Source organism: Leucopleurus acutus (assembly GCF_964270905.1).
Source record: "Leucopleurus acutus genome assembly, chromosome: 2".
Lineage (NCBI taxonomy): Eukaryota > Metazoa > Chordata > Mammalia > Artiodactyla > Delphinidae > Leucopleurus > Leucopleurus acutus.
This window is the reverse complement of record NC_139143.1, coordinates 9123966-9146805: the sequence shown is the minus strand read 5'-3', so window position 1 is coordinate 9146805 and position 22840 is coordinate 9123966. Positions and strand designations below refer to the sequence as shown.

General features: G+C 35.1%; 1 protein-coding gene across 1 annotated transcript in view; it reads left to right on the top strand.

The window, feature by feature from the left end:
- Positions 1–21513, top strand: part of CDC73 (cell division cycle 73) — a 91089-nt gene extending 69576 nt beyond the window's left edge. Inside the window, exons 12-17 of the mRNA XM_082834583.1 lie at positions 1952–1987; positions 2295–2382; positions 7343–7504; positions 10019–10119; positions 16392–16533; positions 17452–21513. Of these exons, the coding sequence (XP_082690709.1) occupies positions 1952–1987; positions 2295–2382; positions 7343–7504; positions 10019–10119; positions 16392–16533; positions 17452–17488 (566 nt within the window). The 3' untranslated portion in view covers positions 17489–21513. The remainder of the gene's footprint in view (positions 1–1951; positions 1988–2294; positions 2383–7342; positions 7505–10018; positions 10120–16391; positions 16534–17451) is intronic.
- Positions 21514–22840: the final 1327 nt, after the last annotated feature.

The window sequence follows — 22840 nt, the reverse complement described above, 5'->3', positions numbered from 1 at the left end:
AAATCAAGCATAGTAACAGTATTTGCCTCTTCTCAGCTTGTAAACAATTGGTCATTGCGTTTGCGGAAGGCAGTGGTAGTGGTAGAGGCACAAGCAGCAGTAGCAGTTTACGTCAGCGGGGGCCACGAGGTTCAGTGAATGGTAAATATCCCCAGGGCCCAGGACCTGGACAACTTGCCTTGATGTTTTTAAGACTCTTAAAACAGAATCAAGATGTAGAAATGGTTATCTCTGATTTATGGTTGGGGACAACTGAAGCTGAGCGGCATTCATCTTAGCGTGCTGGGGTAATTTGCCTGCGAAGCGGCACAGTGGGGATAGAATCGAGATCATCCGAGTACAGGCTCTTGCTCTCTCCATCACTCTCCTTGTGGACTCGTATTATTCTGCTCTTTGCTCCCCCATCCTTTAAATCAGGCTTATCCTTAGCATGTTCATCTTCATGTCCCTGTCTTGGTCCTTAATTGTATTTGTTTTTTTACTAAACACCTAAAGTTTATTTTTAATATGTGAGCTTTTATACTTTGTGTTTTTGCTACATTAAGTCTTCTCAGCCTTGATTTGAGAGAATCTTTTCCTATATTCCAGGGTCCATTGTGGGTTCCCTTAGCAAATCAGTGGTACTTCAGTTGAAGATTTCTTTGTTCTCCTTAGTCATTCAGCAGCTCCCGTCTACAGTTTATCCATCTCTCTGTCCATCCCATCATTCCTGTATCCCGCCAGCAAATTCAAAGTATTTATTGAGATTGTATTACATTCCAGATGACACTATCTAGCTGTATCCATGTATACATGTCAGATGTATCCATGAGTACTATTTCTAAAAATAATTTAAGAAAGTTTTAGTATTTTTTTCTCAGGAAGAAGAAAGATGAGAACACCATAATAAATATGTGTGTGAACTTGTATTTGTATATATCTTTCTCTGCTTTCTGTGGCTAGAAGAATCATACTTGTGGACTACATAGTATTTTCTCACAATGAAATAGCTATATAAAGGAGTACAAAGTATTAGTTAAAATTTAGCATTTTACTGCTTTTAAAATGGAACATATTCCAAAGATGTGTGTGCTTTCCTTTAAAAGTGGTATCTCTAAGAACTAATGTTGAATTAGAATTTTAAATTGTTGAATTTTTTTGTGTGTGATTTAAAAAAATTAATTGTAGCACAGCACATGGCATGTAGAAGGCAGTCAATAAAAATTTATTGTATGAATAAATACTGAAAATTGAACATACATCACTTTTTATTGTAAAATATGTTAATCTTGAACTAGGCTGATATTGCCATTATTATGCCAACAAATATTTTTGTGTATTATAAAGTCCATTGTATATACAAATAATGAAAAGATACAAATATTCATGTTTTTATAACATGTATTCAAAATTATTGATAATACGGGCAATTCCAGAATAAAGACCTTTACATGACTCATTGCCTATAATGTTTTCTTCTGCTAATAAAAACCCAAAAAATTTTAAAAAGAGAGAAAAAAGTAAATATTTTAGGTCTTAGTCCCCAGTAATGTCTTTGTTTTTCCTCCACAGCGGTTAAGTACATTTCCCTCTCCCAGCCCTTCCCCCAGAGTTAGATGCTCTTGTAATACTCTGTTTTTGCATTTATTACAGTATAATCAGTTAATTCAGAAGTTATTTATTTGCTTCCTTTTCTAGATCCAAGCATCCATGAATGTAGATACTCAGTGCCTACCAATGCCCATGTATCCCCTTTCCTTGTGACCACTGATTGTTGAAGTGCTAAGGCACTGTAGTGGTTTTGTGAAGCAGAGAAATAACTTAATATTATTTAAGAAGATTGCAATACATTTAAAAATTCTACAACTAGTCATACGTAAATACAGATATTTTAGGCCTTATTTACTTTGTAGGTTTGAAAATAAGAATGTGATTTTCATAACAACATTTTGAATTGTTTTCTTTCTTACAGTTTCTCAAGCCAGACCTCCCCCAAATCAGAAGAAAGGTAAGGTTGTGCCTGTGACTCTAAACTTACTTTAAAAAAGTAAACGTGAGTAAGCTAGCTTACAAAATCAGGGCTGATTGCATGCTTGTGCATGTATACCAAATGTTTGTGTTTGGTGTCTGTTCTGAGTAGTCAGTGCTCAAGTCATCCTGATCATTAAATATTCTGAGTATCACTGCTGACTAAAATATTTTTTAGCTCAAAAGAGTTAAAATTACAAATTTACAAACTTTTAACTTATAATTAAGAAAGTAACTATAATTCCTTTGAATAACATATTTGCTCCTTTAAAATTTTGTCCTTATAGGATCTCGAACACCCATTATCATAATTCCTGCAGCTACCACCTCTTTAATAACCATGCTTAATGCAAAGGACCTTCTACAGGACCTGAAGTAAGTAATTTCTTAAACTGTTCTTTTCATAGGACATGGAACTATTGTTGAGAATTAGTGTTACTAATGCAGTATTTATTTTGAGAAAGCAAAAATTCAGTTTCAGTGCTATAGGCTTTATAGATAGTCTCAAATATAAATTTCAAAACAGTATATTCTTTTATATCAGTACTGTGGGGAAAATTATAGAAACTCTGACTAAAGTTTTAACGAAAAAGGTATTATTGTATTAATTTTTAACGTGAATTATTTTGCTCCAGCTGAAGAGCTTGAAGAGGTTCTAAAACAAATTCAGGTTGTCTTCTCCTCACTTCCAAATTCTGGTTAAAGAACCAAAAAAGTAATATGAATGTTAAATAATTAGATGTATATACCTCCTAGAGGGAGGAGGAGGGACCATACTTTTTTAACCTAGACATCAGTAAAAGATAGTTGAAGAAGTGAAGAGGAAATCTATATCCTGTGTTAAAATTTCCAGATGCTTAACTTTCTCAGTAAAATAACGATGACGATTCTTAAAAAAGAAACAAAACAACCTCACCTCCAAAAAGAAAATCATGCTGCTTCTAAATAACTTATGACTAATTAAAAATGAGTAACAAAATAAGTTGTAATACTTGCTGATTCCAGGTTTTACCAAATGCAGAATTGAATTTTGAGTGCCTGTGACTTAAATAGCTGTATAAAAACCTACGTAACTGGCACATACAAGTGTATTCATATAGTGTTTTTTCTTTAGTACTTTTGAGTGAAATTTTCAGTGAACCTTTCCCTAATAACAATGTGGAAAGAAGGAATTTTTAGGTTTTATATTTTTATATTTTATTAGGCTTTTTTTGTGAAGTTTAGTATTCCGACAGTGTTGTGGATTACTCAGATAATCTATAGTCTGCAGTTCCTCAAGTAATCTACAGTTGGATGAATATGAAATATAATTATTTTGGCCCATCTCTTTAAATAGATCTGATAATATAAAATATTATTTTATAATAAAGATAGCAAGTAGTGCATGGAAATCACAAACTAAATTTTAGCATCTTTCTCTTTAGCCTTACTACAGAGAAGCCAAGCAATTTAACAAGACTACCTTCTTTGGATAGATCATGCCTAATTTTTCTCCTCAGTTTAAAACACTCCCTTCATTGTTTAACACCTCATTGCAGCTGACATCTCCCCTGCAGCTTGAGTCAGCTGGAGGCTTTGCTATGTAATTAATGCATAATTGAAACCTCCTCCACACAATTATAGTACTGGCTGTAACCCATAGCTCATGTTGGCATAGATTCTGTTTGGTTTCATGTAAAATTGAGGATTCTTCAGTTTTCTAGCCCTTCAATTAAGTAAATGAAACGAAATAAAATAAAACCTGCCTTCACCTTTAACATTTTAAATAACAAAATTAAGGTTGTATCATGGAAATATGAAAAAGCACATTTTACATTTTAAAACATGATCTTGAGAGAAGTTTCACTGGGACCATAAGTTTATTTAAAATAAACTGATTGGATGGCACTTGTGACTCTGGCCACGATGGTCCTCTCACAGGGCAGAGTTCCAAAGAGGAAAGATTGCACGGAGAGAGTGCTCCAGAGATAGGCAGAGGGTTCCCCTTGCATTAGTCAAATACTGTTCAGCACACACATGTGAGGGAACCACTTAAGGCCTGGGGAAGAGCAGGCAGAATGCTTACTGGAGCTTACACTGGACCATAAATAGTTCGTGTTCCCTGCTGCCACATGCAGTGCAGAATGATTTAACCACTCTGGAAAACCATAGAGGAGTTAATTTTTTTCTTATTACATTGAAGGTATTATTGCACTACCTTCTAGCTTCCTTTGTTGATGATGAAGAGGTCAGCTGTGGTAATCAGTCCTTTTAAAGAAATCTGCTTTATCTTATTATTTTAAAGATCATTTTAAATTTGTTTATCTGCTGTACCTAGGTGTAGATTTCTTATATATCCCACCTTGGGATTCAGAATTGAATCTATGGATTTGTGTTTTTCATCAGTTTGGGAAGTCTTGGCTCTTATCTCTTTAGATATTACCTGTGTGTTCTCCCTTCATCTCCCCTTTTTTCTTTCTTTCTGGGATTTAAATGAGACGTACTTTAAGACTTTCTCATTTCATCATCCATGTCTCTTAAACAGTTCTACTTTCCATCTGTTGCTCTGTCACCTGCATTCTTGATCATTTCTGTAGGTATAACTTGTAGTTTGTTTCTTTGACCATCCCCTAGTCTAGTCATTCCATTTTAAAATTCAGATATCTTATTTTTTCTATTTTAGTGGTACTGTTTAGTTCTTTTTCAAATCTTTGGTCTCTCTCTCTTTTTTAAAAATAATTTCTTTTTCCCTGTACGTATTTGTAGGCTTGTTTTACAGGTTTGGTCTTTGATAGCTGCATCCCTGGAAGTCCTTACTAATCATTTTCTTTTGATTATTGTTTCATTCATTATACCTCATTTCCTTGTGTGTTTAGTTTTGGTTGTTTTTAAATATTCATTTAATGGTTTTCATTTAGTAATTTCTGTTCATTTTCCTTGGAATTTTTTTCTTGTGGAAATTCTTTGAGTTCCAGAATGAAGATTTGCGTTTGTGTCTGCTAAGCACCTGGGAGCATAGCCAATCTAACATTGCTTTAAGTTAAATTCTCAGTTTGAGGTTTAACATTCAGAAATTATTGTTAATTCCCCCCCACCCCCACCCCGATTTCAGCTTCTTTTATTTAGGAGAAAGGAACTATATATTTTTTTTTAAGATTTTTTTTTTTTGATGTGGACCATTTTTAAAGTCTTTATTGAATTTGTTACAGTATTGCTTCTGTTTTATGTTTTGGTTTTTTGGCCCTGAGGCATGTGGGATCTTAGCTGTCCAACCAGGGATCAAACCTGCAACCCCTGCATTGGAAGGTGAAGTCTTAACCACCACTGGACCACCAGGGAATTCCTGAAAACTATATTTTTAATCTGTGACATATCCATAAAATTGTTCTGTTTTTCAAAATAACGTAAACTTAAAATCTGGAACTTAACCTCAGTATATCAACTCATTTGCATTTTATACTAAGAAAATTATTTTACTAGAACTGTTCTTGTTTAAACAGTAATGACTTTAATCATATCACCCATACTCCTTCACCCTCATAGAATGCAAAGTGGACTAAATAAATTGCAAATATTGGATGAGTCAGTGGATATCAAAATATTTCTCCAGATCACAAATATCCATCCAATCAGTGTGTATCATTGCTGGTTGTATTCATTAGAGCACTTTTTGTTGTAAGTATTAAAAACCAACTCAAAGTAGCCTTATCAAAAAATAATTTATTAGCTCAGTATAACTAGTCCTAGCTTCTGACACAGCTGGACTCAGTGCTAAATGAAGTGATCAGGAGTTAGTCTCTCTGTCTCTTAAGCAGGTTCTCCTGCTTCAGGGGCAAAGATGACCATCAGAAACTCCAGGTTACCAAAAATGCCAGGATTAAGTCTTATCTGCCTGGCTTGTATAACACATTTATTTCTGAACCAGTCACTGTGGTCAGGGTTGTTAACTCTTGCTTTAACTCCAAGTGAGGTCCAATTTGCAATTCCGAGATTTGATTATTCTTGCACTTGTCAGGGTGTTGGTTAGGGCTGGGGTGGACATGGGGGGCAGGAAAACGGGTGGGCAGTGGGTTTATTTCTAGTTTACATTATTTATATTATACTGAACTTAACCCCCAGAGTCCTAGCTTTATGAAAGAAGGAACTTCTGTTAGATTCTCTACCTTGAGCAGAATATGGGCCTTGTTTCCTCTTCCAGGAGTCTAGTGAAATATAGTGTCAATAAAAGACAAAGCTTAAGTTTAATTAGTTTGCCAGTGCCTTCCGTGGATGGAAAGAAGTCTGCAGTGTTATTCTAACCTCTTTGAGTTCCCTACTTTACTCAGTCTTTGGCCCAAGAGTTCTTTACTTCTTGCTAGCTAGCTCAGAGATGCCTTTAGAATGTTCTTCTTACTTTATCCCACTTTGGAAAACTTTCTGACAGTTTCTTTTAAAGTTAAACATACCCAATGATCCAACAGTTCCACTCATAGGTATTTATATAAGAGAAATGAAAACATACATCCACAAAAAGACTTATACCAGAGTATTTATAGTAGTTTTATTTGTAATAACCGCAATTTTGGAACCACCCAAATGTACCACAGGAGAATGTATAAACAAATTGTGGCATATTCATACAATAGAATCTTATTCAGCAGTAAAAAAGAATTCATTGCTAGTTCACTACCAATATACCCCTCAGCATGGATGAATATCAGAAACATTAAATTGAATGAAAGAAGCTGGGCAAAGAAGAGTACAATTCTGTACGATTCCGCATATATGAATTCGTAGGACAGGCAAAACTCATCTGTGGTGATGGAAAGCAGAATTGTATGGTTTCCTGTTGGGGGAGGAGGATGGGGATTTACTGAAAGGTACAAGAGGAAACTTTTCTGGTCTGTTGCACATGTTCTGTATCCTGATGGGAGTGGTGGCTACCATGTGGAAAGGGGTGTTTGCTGATGCTCCTGGGCAGACTGAGTCACCTAGCTAGACACGTCAACTCCATTTCAAGTGACCTTTGAGTTATAGTAAAATTTGCCTCTTACTAGCATTTGAGAAATCAAGGATTAGTGTGGTTGTTTAATCTTGAGGAATACTAAATGCTAGATGAAGGAATATAAATTGGGTGTCTGTGTGTGAGACTGACACACACACATACTGACTTCTGGCCTAAGTGAGCTTGAGTTCTACTTGGCATGGGAAGTAAAGACCCATACTCTTCAAGCATTATGATCTGTACATGCGGAGTGGGTTTATATCAAAAAATAATGTTTTTGGTTTAAAACTATCATTATTTAAAAAATCATTTCAAAATACGATTTCTTTTCTTTTTAACGATTCCTGTGGAATCATTTCTGTTTTTTGAAAGGTTTGTCCCATCAGATGAAAAGAAGAAACAAGGCTGCCAACGAGAAAATGAAACTCTAATACAGAGAAGAAAAGACCAGATGCAACCAGGGGGCACTGCAATTAGTGTCACAGTTCCTTACAGAGTAGTAGACCAGCCCCTTAAACTAATGCCTCAAGACTGGTAAATTAATCTGTATTTTTCACATAGTCATTAAAGTCATTAATTTTTTGTGTAATGAACAAGTATCAAATTTTATCATGAGTTCTAGATAGAACCTATCCTTGAAACCTGTGTTAATGTCTAATTTGGTCATCAGTAATGTTAACATTCTAGTAATACCTAAGTAATATATTTTGGATGTCTAAACTTTATTTTACTTATAAGAAACACAAACTTCTGGAAAACTTGGAGAGTAAAAATTCTTTCCACTTGTCCATTTATTCTGGATCAGCTTTTAGAACAAAATTTTCAAACAGACTAATGTTGTTTTAGAGGGCCTATGTTTTAGATTTTTGATTTGGAGAATTCAAATTTTTTAGTAAGAAGTGATAAGTGAAAGCATTGTTACTTTTATTGTAAGGAAATAATTTAACAAAAATAATAACATCACCCCGGTTCAGCTCTTTTATTGCATTAAAATGTCCTTTAATAAAATATTAAGCTATTGGTTTGGCCAAAAAGTTCGTTCATGTTTTCCTGTAAGATGTTACGGAAAACCCAAATGAACTTTTTGGCCAACCCAATCTTTGTAATATAAAGTGCGTATAAATTCAGATACATGAATTACCTTAAATTGTTTAATTAATCTAAGCCAGAGTAAAAATACAAAGTCTAAGTGTGCATCTCTCTGATACAGAGAGTGTAACACATTGATGCATTAGCTGAAATTTACCTTTGAAGTACTTATTAGTCTTCAGATGTTAGGAAGTCAAGCCATCGAGAATATTAGTATGTTAAAAATTTACTAAAGAATCAAGGGTTCGTGTATTAGAATTCTCCTTTAGTACCTAACAGAAATACTTTGAGTTATATATGAGGTCCTAGCCATTGGTGTCATAACCTAGGGATAACATTTTCCATACCTTTCTTCTGTTCTCTGTTAATTGTCCTCTCAGGAGTTCACTGGGAATAGTATTTTTATTATCCAGCTCACCTGCTAACCCTATGAGACACACTGGGATCTAGGGGACCTCTGTCTAGCAAATCCTCTTTACTTTGGCAGGTACCTTGGACCTTCAACTATTGTATGGTGCAAGTTACATCATAAAATTAAGAGGCCATTTAATAGTGTGCTCCATTACCAAAGATGGTTTAGGCAGTATGGAGCATATATCCCATGAAGGAGGAACTTTTTAATTTAAGGTTGAATTTTAGCCTTAGAGATTTTGAGCAGGTTAAGAATTTTAAGCTGTGGTTTTTCATAGTAACTTTGATCACTGCTGTAAGTCTTTAACTTGAATAGAAGGTAACTTTGGCTTAATATTCTGTTGGATGTACAGAGTCTCCATCTAATGCAGTGATTACCAAAGTGTGGTCTGTGGACCTCTGAGCATTCCCAGGACCCTTTCAGGGAGTTGTAAGGTCAGAACTCTTTCCATTGTAACACTGAGTTGGCTATTCATGTGATTTCTTAGCCCCCATACAGGACAATAGCATAACCAGTGCACAAGATCAATCATTGATTTCCCTCCCTCTCTCCCACTCTGCTCTCTTCTCCACACTCCTCCCCTCCCTCCTTCTCTCTTCTGGCTAGTGGACTGTTCTCTAGTATGCTTGTGCATTTCTGTAAAATAGGGGTAATAATAGTTTACCTCACAGGGTTGTTTTGAAGGTTAAATGTGTTAACATAAGTAAACTGCTTAGACCAGCACTGGCACATAGTAAATGCTCGTAGTGAATCTAATGAGTGTTAGTTATTATTGTTGATGTTATGATTTTGTTCCCACCTCTTTAGTTGTAGGCTTATACTGTGTACGGCTTTTGTACTTACTATAATTTCTCAGTTTAATTAAATTTTCTGGAAGCTAATGAAATATGAGGGCCTAGAAAGAGATTTGTGCTTTTTAGGAAAATGAAGTTGAATGGCTGGGAAAAACAAGTTGCTTTAGAAAAAACTTAGAGAATTTAGGGTGAGTGAAACAGCTATAAAACAATTGAAAACGTTTAAAAGTTTAGGTAATTTCTGTACTCAGATTATTTTCCAGATAATCAGAACTCAAAATAAGGCCTTTGAGCTTTATAAAATGGTTAGCAAATTATTATAATTTATAACATTTTTAAAGTGAAATATTTAAGATGCATTTGAATTTTAAATGATTTTCTTTTAAAACTAACTTTTTCAATGAACAGATATACTACTGTTCCCTGTTGCATAAGCAAAATGGGCCCTTTAATTAATAGAAGGGGCAGAGATAAAAGGCTAAAAGGGTCACGTATAGGACTGTGCATGTAATTATGTTTAAATGACTTAGGTGTAAAAAACAACACATGGGAAATGTAGCAATCATTATGTACCCTAATGGTAACATTATAATGAAAAGTTATGGTAATGCAGTACTGTGTTTGCCTCACAGAAGTATTGACAGGAGACTATTGCAGGAATAATGATGAGACTCTTTCCATAAGGATTATAGTAACCAAGAATATTTGAGATACTCAGCCTCCACTCTTCCCTTCCCTCTTTTCTATTTATAGGGACCGGGTTGTAGCAGTTTTCGTGCAAGGTCCTGCATGGCAGTTCAAAGGTTGGCCGTGGCTTTTGCCTGATGGATCACCAGTCGACATATTTGCTAAAAGTAAGAGTCTCTTTATTTTTACTGCTTATCTAATACAGAAATGCTTTTGCTTTCCTTCCTCCCTTCCTCCCTTTCTCCCTTCCTCCCTTCCTCCCTTCTTCCTTCCTCCCTTCCTCCCTTCCTCCCTTCCTCCCTCCCGGCTATGCACATGTGATGTGTATACCAAAAGATTCCTGTTAAGTACCACATATTTTAATTTTTAAGCACCTGTGAAACTTTTTTTTTTTTTTTTTGCGGTACGCGGGCCTTTCACTGTTGTGGCCTCTCCCGTTGCGGAGCACAGGCTCCGGACGTGCAGGCTCAGCGGCCATGGCTCACGGGCCCAGCCACTCCGCGGCATGTGGGATCTTCCCGGACCGGGGCACGAACCCGTGTCCCCTGCATCGGCAGGCGGACTCTCAACCACTGGGCCACCAGGGAAGCCCCTGTGAAATATTTTAAAGCCTTTTTGGAACATTAATATTTTCTGTGTACTTATATCTAACAGTGATATTGCCTATCCCATAACATTAATAAATCATTAATATTGTTGCGTGTTCCTACACTTTTATTCACTTTGTTAGCCAGTTTTTAAATGGGTTGACTTTCGCCTGCTACTCCCACTATCTGGAGTGGTTGCTGCACGACTGGCCTTTTTCTGTTCATTTAGGTCTCAGCCAAGTAAGTACTCTGTCCTTTAGGGAGCCCTTCTCTGACCACCCTGGAAGTAGCCGTTACTTCCTCCCAGTTACTGCAGTGGTAACACTCACTGTTGCTTGACATTATCTTATTTTCATATCTGTATTGTAGTCTTCCCTGGCTAGAATGCCAATTCCAGGATGGGAGCAGCCTTATCTGCCTCGTTCACTGTTGTATCATCAGCACAGAAGAGAGCATGGCGTTGGGAAGCATTCAGTAGATACCTGTTAAATGGATAGATTTCATGTGTCTTATGTCTTTTATTGACCATATTTTGGTATGTATTGATATACCAAAAGTAGATGAATTTAAGCTTGTCTTTTTTTTTTCTTTTTTTTTGTTTTGCGGTACGCAGGCCTCTCACTGTTGCAGCCTCTCCCGTTGCGGAGCACAGGCTCCGGACGCGCAGGCTCAGCAGCCATGGCTCACAGGGCCCAGCCGCTCTGCGGCATGTCCCCTGCATTGGCAGCCGGACTCTCAACCACTGCGCCACCAGGGAAGCCCTAAGCTTGTCTTTTTATTGGTAGGGATAGTCTAATTATCATTTAATTTGAGTACCCATTTAAGTTAGTAACATTAGTAAAATTACTTTTTAAAAAGCATCCTCATGAAACAGGTATGTTTGTTAGAAATAACAACTTTACTTATTATGAATGTAGATTATGCTACTGTGAAACCCAGCTTTTTTTTTTTTTTTTTTAATCAATTTTAGTTTTTGTTAGTGGTACCACCATTCTTCCAGGCTGGAAACTGCCCAGGCTTGAAAACTTTTAATCACTTATTCTCCTGCCTTCATTCAGTTTTAAAAATGATTCTAATATGATGGTAGCTTTTTATGTTATTTCAGAAACCTGAGTAATGCACAGGTTTGATAAATAGAAGTCAAAGATGTAGAGAGAATGGGAGTTTTAATGAAAGCAAAATGTCAGTGAACACTAATTTTGTTGTGTTTTACCTACTTGCTTGCCTTGTTGAATAATACTGTAATAAAAAATGATTAGAATGTCTTCAAGATATAAATGCTCTCTAAATTCATTGTTGTTTTGTTCAGATTGTTAGTCTTCAGAAATTTAGATAAGAACTTAGAGATTTTTTAAAAAGTTAACAATAATAATTTTCTTCCAAGAAGTTTTCTTTCTCTTCAGCCTTCCTTCTTTACTTATCAGCATTTACAATGAAAGTACTCTTGCCCCTTGCATCATAGAAGGAAACAAAACCCTTTCCTCTTACCTCACCTTTTCTTCTAGCTGGCTCTCCTTTCCTTTTACAGCCAAGCCTTTGAAAGAATTGTCTCTACTCACTCACTTTCTGTTTGATTCTCAGGCTACTGTAGTTGTGCTCTCTTGCTTGCCCACTAAACTGTTCCCGCCAGACTCACCAGTGACCCAAATATTGGATACTTTTGATCTCCTTATCAGAATTTTACTCTCGATCCATTTCCTCCTTTCTAAATGTTCTTTTCTGAGGGCTTGTTACATTTTCTCAGACACTAGCTGCTCTTCCTCTGGCTTTCAGTGACATATTTGTGTTCCCGCTTCTCTTCTCCTATAATTACACATACTCTCTCAAGGAGATCTAATAGCTTTCAGCTACCATCTGTATCCTCTGTTTATAAAAGTTATGTCTCTGGCTTGATATTCTGGGTCTGCCTATCTTGCTGATGACCAGGTGACTCCTTGTGAAGTCCCATCGGTGTATCAGGACTCAACCTGTTCCAAGTGGAATCTATTGTCTTATACCCTCTGTCATCCCCAAGCTGTTCTTTGCCTGAGTCAATTTTTTTTTAGTAATTTGCCTAAGCCAGAAATTTAGAAATATGTTATCTCTTAGGTTTTAGCTGGTCTCCTTGCATTTAACTCTTGACTCTTCTAGCTCCTCACCTTTTCCCCATAACCCACATAGAAAATGATAATCTCTATATAGCATAGGAGTAAACTGAGGGTACTTGGTAAAAAAAATTATATTTTCTTCATATTGCACAGTAAGAAAATACAAAGGTTTAGAAAAGATTTTAAATATTGGATTGTATAAAATTTCCAAATAAAATCTTTTCAAAATTATGAGAGATTTGAGCTTGTAACTGGATATAGCTTTTAAAAAATATTATTATTTTTTAAAAATTTATTTACTTATTTATTTTTGGTTGCATGGAGTCTTCATTGCTGCACGTGGGCTTTCTCTTGTTGTGACGAGCGGGGGCTGCTCTTCATTGCGGTGCGCAGGCTTCTCATTGTGGTGGCTTCTTTTGTTGTGGAGCACCGGCTCTAGGCATGCGGGCTCAGTAGTTGCGGCATGTGGGCTCTAGAGCGCAGGCTCAGTAGTTGTGGCGCATGGGCTTAGCTGCTCCGCGGCATGCGGGATCTTTCCGGACCAGAGCTTGAACCCGTGTCCCCTGCACTGGCAGGCGGATTCTTAACCACTGCACCACCAGGGAATTCCCCAAAATATTATTTCTTATGCTTGAAATGGTTACATACATTTGTTGATCAAGATTTTTAAATGATGATTTCTTCAAATTTTTGAGTTAATCATTGTGAAAACTTTTTCATTTAATCTTCTGTATTATGTTGTCCCTTTGTCATTTGACATGCCATCATTTATCTACCAAAATACTACTTAAGAGCACCTTTCTATTTCTTTTCTTTCTTTGTTCCTGCAAAAAAGCGTTGACAACATTCATGCAGTTTGCAAAAAATGAACAATTCTGAATTGTGTGAAGTATTTTGCTTTAGTGTTCATTGTTTCCCCAGATAACTGGCTTCTTATAAGAAGAACTTTATTTCCTCTATTTTTGCTGAGGCTTAAAAATTATGTCTTTTATGAGTAAGAAACACTGGACTTACTGGAATTCCTCCAGGGAATTCCCTAGACTGGCGGCTGAGTTCTTGCTGGGGTTGGTTACACCTGCACTGCCCAAAACAGAAGCCACCAGCCACATTTGGCTGGTCCAAATTGAAATGTTCTGTCAGTGTAAAATATACACCAGATCTCAGAGACTTATACAGGACAAAAATAAAATATCTCATCAATAATTTTATATTGATTACATGGTAAAATACATTTTAGATAAACTAGCTTAAATAAAACCTTAAAATTTAAAAAAAAAAAGATGTTTTATGGTGTCTTGGTGTAAGTTTGCTTGCCACCATTGCTTCATGCTAATAACATACTTTGTATGATGAGAGAAACCATGTGTTTCCTCATTTGTGACTTAACCTTTTTGGACTCTGATATTGTTTTAATTTAAGAAGTTGTGTATTCTATTGGAAAAATAAATACTGTGTAAACTAAGTCTACTGAAATTAGTAAAGGGGATTATAGGCCTTTATATAAGGCTTTATTATTTATTTTAATTAATTAATTAATTTTGGCTGCATTGGGTCTTCATTGCGGTGCGTGGGCTTCTCATTGAGGTGGCTTCTCTTGTTGCGGAGCACAGGCTCTAGGTGCACAGGCTTCAATTCAGTAGTTGTGGCACGTGGGCTCAGTAGTTGTGAGTCGTGGGCTCTAGAGCGCAGGCTCAGTAGTTGTGGCACACAGGCTTAGTTGCTCCGCAGCATGTGGGATCTTTCCGCACCAGGGCTTGAACCCATGTCCCCTGCATTGGCAGGTGGATTCTTAACCACTGTACCGCCAGGGAAGCCCTATATAAGGCTTTAGATAAGTCATTTTAAAACTTATAATTCATGTATTTTTAAGAATGATTTTTAAAGCAAATCATACTGAGAACATTAGAAAAGAGAAACATGTAGTAAGCACCATAGAGAGTATTCAAATATTGACTTCATTTAATTTAAAAGTTTAAAGAAACTTAAAAAATATTTTTTACACATATAAATAATAATTTTTTTGAAAGTGAGTTTTCTGAATCCATAACGGATAGTCCCTTTAAATGAATTGGTTTAAATTGATTAATTTGAATTAAATTCAAAATAAATGTGCTCAATGAGGAGACCTTTACTTATGAAAGCAAATAATTTAGAAGTAATATTTATGTGTTTTTTGGGGGCACAAATGGTTTATTTTGTATTTCCATCAAGGAATTAGACCTTGATTAGTTAACATCAAAAGCCAGTAAGTCTGCCAGCAGTATGGAACAAGCAATCTATAAATCAGCTACTTAAAAAAATTAACAGTCAATCATTTTCTCTTTAGAAACTCCTAATAGTAGATGATAATGGTGATAGTAATGATCATATCTTATATGTTAGAAAAAAAGTAAAAAATGGAAAGAAAAGGTAAACATCTTCCATGTACACAAGTAAAACTAACACTCCACTGATGATAAACTGATTGCAAATACAATAATAAACTGGTGAGGATGGTCCAGCGGGACGATCAAGGAAGAAGATTCAAAGTCAGTGTTCATGGTCACCTTTTAACGTTTGGCAGCAGACACTTGTTGGGAAGTTTAGTCCTAGAGTCTTTAATCTCCCTAGCAACCAGAGATAGCGTTTGAAAACGAAAATCAGATAATTTCACCTCCTTGCTCCAAACTATCTAGTGGTTTACTATCACATTTGGAATAAAATTCAGATTTCTTATCATAGCTGAATAGGTTCTGCATATAGGACATTGCCTACAAAAGTTTTTCTTGTTTGTAGGGCATTCCAAGCTTGCCTCTAAGGGCCTTTGTATCAGCTGTTCCTTCTGCCTGAAATCCTCCTCTTCTAGATCTTTGCTAGACTCTCTTTTTATATCATGCAAATATCTACTTCCAGATAACCTTCTCCAGAGACCTTCCAGTTGTTTCTTCTTCCTTTTTCATTTCTCACCAAGTTCCATTAGTTCTCACTTGCTGATTATCTCTTGAATCTTTCTTGTCATATGTGTATCTTCTTCCCAGTAGAGCAAATCTCTTTCTCCTCTAGATTACTATGCTGTATCATCAGTCTCTGCTATACACTCTGCAGTGAATCCCTACGTCTCTTAGGTAAAAGTCCAAACTCCTGAATATGGCCCACAAGGCCAGCATTGCTCTGAACTTCTGTGGTCTTAGCTTTTATTCATTCCCTGTGTTATTTTTTTTCCCCTACCTTACTTTGCATGATGCAATTTTGTTAAATTTCTTTAGTTCCTAGACGAAACCTTTTTCTCTTTGAGCATGTTCTTTTTGTTAACTGGATCTCTTTTCTGTGTAATTCTGTGTAATTCTTACTCCACCCTGCCTATCTAAGCCTTTTCTGAATCCCACGGTGTGGGAAAGGTACTATTCTCTTGTGTTCCTATGATATTCTACTACCTTTATCATACTGTATGTGAGTAGTCTTTTTCTTCTTCTTATCCTTCACCGGATCATATGCATTTTATTTTACCTCATTTTTTATTTCAGTCCCCAGTGGCTGGCATGTATAAGCCTCAGTAAATTTTTGTTGAATTGAATGTTTTGGGAGATACTACAGTGCTCAGCCTCTTATTTCAAAGATCACTTTGGTTATAATACAGTTTTGGTTGGTGGAAGAAAGGTTGACTTTTTTTTTTTTTAAGTTTTTTTGATTAATGTCTGTGTTTGGGTATTTTTATTCTTTTATAAAATATTTTTATAATTTTGGTTTGCAGTTTGAATAAAGAGTATTATTTCTCCCCCCCTGTAGTTAAAGCCTTCCATCTCAAATATGATGAAGTTCGTCTGGATCCAAACGTTCAGAAATGGGATGTAACAGTATTAGAACTCAGCTATCACAAACGTCATCTGGATAGACCAGTTTTCTTACGATTCTGGGAAACCCTGGATAGGTAATCCTGATCCTAAAATGCACTTAACTTCTGCCTTATTTTAGTAATTTTCCTGCCTCCTTATTGGATTTTAAGTTCCTTCAAGTTGTGAACCGTATCCCCCAAAGCCCCTTTAAGACATTGCCTAATTTGTTGTTGATCTAAAATAGATAATTAACCAATATCTTGGTTATACTGACTTGAACAGAGGGAGAAAGGGCTTATAGCTTGGTAGAAAGAGCACTAAATCTGAGTCAGAAGACCTAGATTTTAGTCTTGATTTTGTGATTCGGCTTGAATGAACCATGTGACTTTTCTGAACCTTGTTTTCTGTCTGTCCAGGGAACTTGGACTAAGTAAGTGATCCCTTCGTATTTTGCCAGCACCAAAAGGTCTCTGACTCTGGACTTGAGTTATGGGTAGCTGGCTGCTCATGAAAGGAGTTCAGTTTTTGAATATATCTTAATTACTAGTATAAATTGAGTTCTTAAAGACCTTTGCAATAATATCAGTTTTATAATTGGAAATTTAACAACAGCATGTGATCACAATACCACTGAATCTGTGGTTCTCGTTTCAGGTGCTCTGTAAAATCTTTAACTTTCTTGGTCTCTCACCGAATATTATGGGTTTCCTCAAAGTCATAGGTGATTGAGTTAACCCAGTGGTTATAATTGATAATATATTAAAGAGAATCATTTATTATTCTAGCCAGAAGCTCTTAGATTATAGAAATTATTAAGAGGAATGTTTTTTCTGGCTTACTTCAGAAATCCTTATATTCCCAAAGGTTACAGTATCCATTTTTTAGAAAGCAAAACATCCTATTCCAGTGTTGATTTTAAGTTTTAAAAAATGTCAACTTATTTTTACATGTAATATTCTAAAACTTCTAGAATTCTTATAATCATTATAACCTATTATAATATTATTTTTCAGGTACATGGTAAAGCACAAATCCCACTTGAGATTCTGAATTACTTGTTTTCCCGCTTTTCTGGAAATCTGGATTAAGAAGCATGGATACACCGTGATCTAGAGACTGGGACTCAAGCTTTATGAATTTATCAGTGAAGAAGGTCACAGATCGATCTTTTATAAAACCTTATTTGATGATTTATGCTTCAAAGGGATGATGCCTGTCATATAAGCAAACTTTTTGGCTTACAACTATTTTTTTAATATTAGCCTTCTAGTCTGTAATGGAAATTGTATATTTTGATAGAATTTTTTTCTCCATTGGTTAAAGTAGCATTACTTAAAATTTGTTTCTTTAGAAAATAAATACAGGTTACAAAAGTGTGTATATGTAGAGGTTATAAGGCTCTCTAAGCCATCTTCTGATTTTTCATTGCTCTATAATTCCTTTTATTGAGAATACTGTGTTATGAATGGTATTAATTTTAATCTCTGGAACTTCCAAAACCAAGCAAAGGGATGTGACTATTTTGAATGAATCAAAATGTCAGCCTGTATATGTACTATATCTGTACTTTCTCTATTTAAAAAGGAATAATGAAAAATCAAGAACAATTCATCACCTTTGGTTGAACTGTTCGGCTTTTCAAGACTTCTTTACTTAAAATGAATACATTTAATGAATGTACATTCTTCTCACTGACTTTGGTAATTTTAAAACTTAGAATGATATATTTCTATCTGTGATATCTTTCCACTTGAAAAATCTCAAAACACAGATTAAAAACCTTATAGGCTATAGTACTTTTTATTTTGGGAGCCAGAGTATGATTTGGGGGAAAGAAATGTATTAGTCCTACTGCAGTGTAACTCTGTCTTTTCTCATAAGTCCACCTTTGATTCTTTGTATGGTATAGGATTTTGAGTCTTCTGTTTCTAGGCATGTTCTTATCTTCCATTATCTTTAAATATTGATAAACTCTCCCAGACACCAAAGAACATATTTGCTTAATTAAGTGTCTGAACAGAAACAAGATAAAAACACTGGTATTTTTATGTGCGTATTCAATATCGTATAAAATATAAAACCTATATTTTAACTTAGTAAAATATTTTACTACTTCTGTACGTTAGACAGAGTGTTGCATCCAAGGTAAAACGAATGAGCGTTTTTCTTGAGTCTTGATCCACCTTTTATTACTTAAAAGCAGCTTTTGGAACCTTTACTCCCCTAAAGAGTTTTTGCCACTAGAATTGTTGCTGATCATTCATCTTATGTCATTTCCCACCCCAGGAATCTCTCGTAGGTTAACATATTTTATGTATACATTTAGCTCTTTCTTATGTTAAGCTGACATTACCTAGCCTCATTTTGAAATTTAATGCTATCGTAAAAATGAGAAGCACTTAATATTTATTTTTTAAGTAACCAAAAAAGTCCATGCCAATAATGAACAGAAAAAGTATTTATTCATATGGAATTCACTAGGTTCCTGAGGAAGAAAGCAGTCAGCGTTTTAAATTATTAGATTTTAGGATATTTATAAGGTTTGAACAGACTCTGCCCCCCACCCCTTTCTTCCCTTCTCTGCATCCTCTCTTCTTGAAAAGAAAACTCAAATTTGTTCACATTAGAATTTCTCAGCATATAAATCTGTTTTCAAAATAAATTGTGTTGTATAAACTTTCTCCGTGATGAAAAGTCAAGGACTAGAATCTGTAATATTTTAATGTAAGATTACTTGTTAAGACTACTACAAGTGGACATGAACTACCTTTCTATAAAGATTTTTAGTATTTATACTTATGTATGAAATTTATAGAGTGTGGTTAAAATTGGGAACATCTACTTTAAACAGGGTTTATTTTTCTATCTTGAATTTGCCTTACGTGTATTCAGAGGCTCTGGAAATAACATTAGGAAAAGTACAAATATGCTGTTTCATGTATTTGAAAATCAAACCCTTAGTATGTACTTTTTGTCTTTTTCTTTTCCTTTTTTTTTTTTTTTTGACCTTCATTCCCTTAATTAGGTCCATGTAATTCATTTTATAGCCGTTAATTCTAAGGAAAAAAGCTTCCAGCCCATCACTCTTCATCCTCTCGTGGCTCCAGGTCCTGTAGCGGCACCTGTCACAGTGCCTTGCACACAGTAGGCATTCAGTACATATTTATGTGCACGAATGAGTGATGGATTCTCAGTGTAACTGATTTATTACAAAAAAGTACTTTGACTCTACTTGGTCTTGGAGTTTAAAAATACAGAATTGTAATTGTAATTCCCTGTAGGGAATGAAGAGTCCTATGCAGATATTTTAATGGAAAGGAAGTATGCATTAGTAAGTTTGACTTACCCATAAGTAACTGGAGACACCCTTGTCTTGTCTCACCAGTAAAAGAAAGCGCCTTTTCTTCATTCGTAGGACACCTTTTCTGAGTCAGGCAACAGTAAGAAGCTTGTGGGTTTCAGTCAGCAGCTCTCAACCCTGACTGTACGTTAGAATCATTTGGGGGCCTTTAAAAAATTCCGTTGCCTGAATCCTGTTTCTGATTTAATTTGTATGGGATGAGACCTGTTCATCAGTATTTTTAAAAAGTTGTTCTTCAGGTATTTTATGTTGAGAAAGGATCGAAAATCACTGGCTCAATTTGTTATGAAAACAATGCCAGTATTAAATGTTGTGTCGTCTCCTCCTTTTTTTGTTTTTTGTGTTTTTTTTCTTTTGTGGCCACCTTTTGCACTAGACCATCCCCATTATTGGTGGTACTGGCCTATAGTTCCACAAGACAAATTCAAGTCTTATTTATTTAATATACGAATATTTTGCTGTTTAATATTTAAACAATGTTTAATATATTTCCTTATAAACTAGTATTATAGTTTATGGTTTGTTTCCCATGTGTCCATATCCTTTACTAACTTTTTTTTTTTTAACAGCAGCGTGACAACAGTCCATACAGAAATAACTAATTCATAATGAGGAAAATTCATAATTAATTTTTAAGGTAGAAGGAAATAAAGTATTAATTTCTTATCTGCCATGCAGAATTAGACAAATAGAATTTGCTTATGAAAGGAAAGAGGCATACTTTTTAATTGGTCTACACAGAAAAGTAAAAGTAAATTATTCATTTAAATAAGATTCATTATCTAATAAACATTGAAGGAAATATTTTTCCTAAATAAAAAATTTTGTGACTCCTAATAAAATTAAAGTGATGACATTGTTCTTTTTTGGAGGGTGGGGAGGGGTATTTAGTTGCCATATTTCTTACTACATAACAATTTCATTTTATTGGTGTCAACAGTAGGAACAGTGATGATAAGATATACATATGTGGCCAGGAATAAAGTGCCACTTTGCCAGATAACTGTTATATGAGTCTTAGTTGTCAAACTAATTCGTTTATAAAATATTTTGAGACCAACAGTTTATTTTATAATATTACAAATGCAGCCATTACAAAAGCTGGTCAAAATTAAAGGAAACATGAAAAATAAATTTAATCACATTAGCCTTAATATTACATGACTGAACTTTTATGATTCACTTGGATTTGATATTCAACTGATTACTCTAACCATGGTATATTAACTTTAGAAATAAAAAGGGGAGAAATGACTGAATTTGACATAAGAATTGCATTAGAAATTTTGAAATGCCATGTCCTATATGTTCTGGCCAACTCATTGCCACATTTGGATATATATTGACCCCAGCATGGTTTCTATATTCATATGTTGGAATAATAACTAAGGAAAAATTAAAAATGTATAATAGATGTATAAAGAATTATATTTAGTAAATGCATAATAGGTAATAACACTTTCAGGTTATTGATCTGTTTGGTTTTTTATGTATTATTTTAGGTAGTGTTTATACGAGTATCTTGGGAGTTATAAATGCGTGCCATTTAAATGAGTAAAGCTAATGAAATAAAACCAGTTTTATTGCCAAAATTCAAAAAGTGGGGTGATACTATGTCAAATTTAAGTAAATGACCTATCTCTGAGAATTTTGTTTGCCATTGAATTCCATTTCTATCCACTTTACATTTACTAAAAGCTACTTAACCTCCAAGTTTGATTAAAGTGCTTTAATATGTAATGTGGTTCATGTACATGGTGTAGGCACTAGAAGTGATTGTCTAGCCACCGATTTTATTATTTCTCAAGCAAAGTGGTTCTTGAGTAGAGTTTAAATTTGGGCGGTGTAACCTGATAAAGTCTTGTACTCATTCTGATTTAACATCAGTGGATTTTTAAGTCTCTGGTTTAATTGTGAATAAAACATTTTGTGGTACTTTAATACTACCCTCCCCGTGCCCCCATGCCCCACCAGAAGAATCACATTCAGCCAAGAAGACAGAAACTGTACTGCGGGGTAGGATGTAGATGATGAAAGTCTTCACATAAAATGATTCATCGGATTTTTCAGGCATAGTATTCCTCTGTTTCGGAAATAAATACAGTAAGTTTTCACTTTGAAAACTACTGAGTTAAGTACATTTATAGTCACCTTTTCTGTTAATGAGTTAATACAGAGACTCGTAGTTCTTCATAAAGATAAGCTATGTGCTCGGCTGAACTTATAGCTTGGTTATGGTCACATTTCCTATATCCTTGTAATAGAATTAAGAGTGTATCCTGGTAAATGACATTATCTTTACAGTTTGAGCATCCTGATTTTAACATTTAATAGTTTCAAAACAAACTGTACTCCCACATCATCAAATCAGCAGCAGCAGCAGCATAGTGGCGGTGCCAGTAATAATATGTGAATCTTCTGCAGCAAAATTTCTTTAATGAAGAGTTTAATGGGCCATATTCGAACTTAATTTCCATCCAATTCATAAGTGCCCACTAAATATGTATTTTATTCTGCTCTCTGTTCCTTTGATCATCTGCTCTTGGGTGAGCTTTCACATAACTAAAATAGATATAGCCTGAGTTGTAAATGTTGAACTTTTTTAGGGCTTAAAGGTACTAGTATATAAATAACAGCACATTGCCAAATAAGCTTTTTTCCTGTCATTTTCTAAAACACTTTTCCTATTTGATTGTATAATGATCAGCATTTATGGTGGGTTAGAAGACTTTTCCTCTCAATTTTCTTAAATGACCATAAAAAACATTAAAAATAGCTCTGGAGAAGGCTGTGTTGTTGAGTCTGTCTCATCATTATTTGTAGATCCTTTGGCATAGAATTATTAATAGTTTATAATTCACCCTCATCTATAGAATGTTGAATTATATCACGTAACTGATGTCAGTAGGGCTGAGGCCATATGAAACAGAAGGCATCTGAGAGATTCTGTTTATCACATTTGGATATTTTATTGGGCTGTGCTTCATTTGCTACAAAAAATCCAAATGGAAACACATTTGGTCATACAACATTCACTGTGA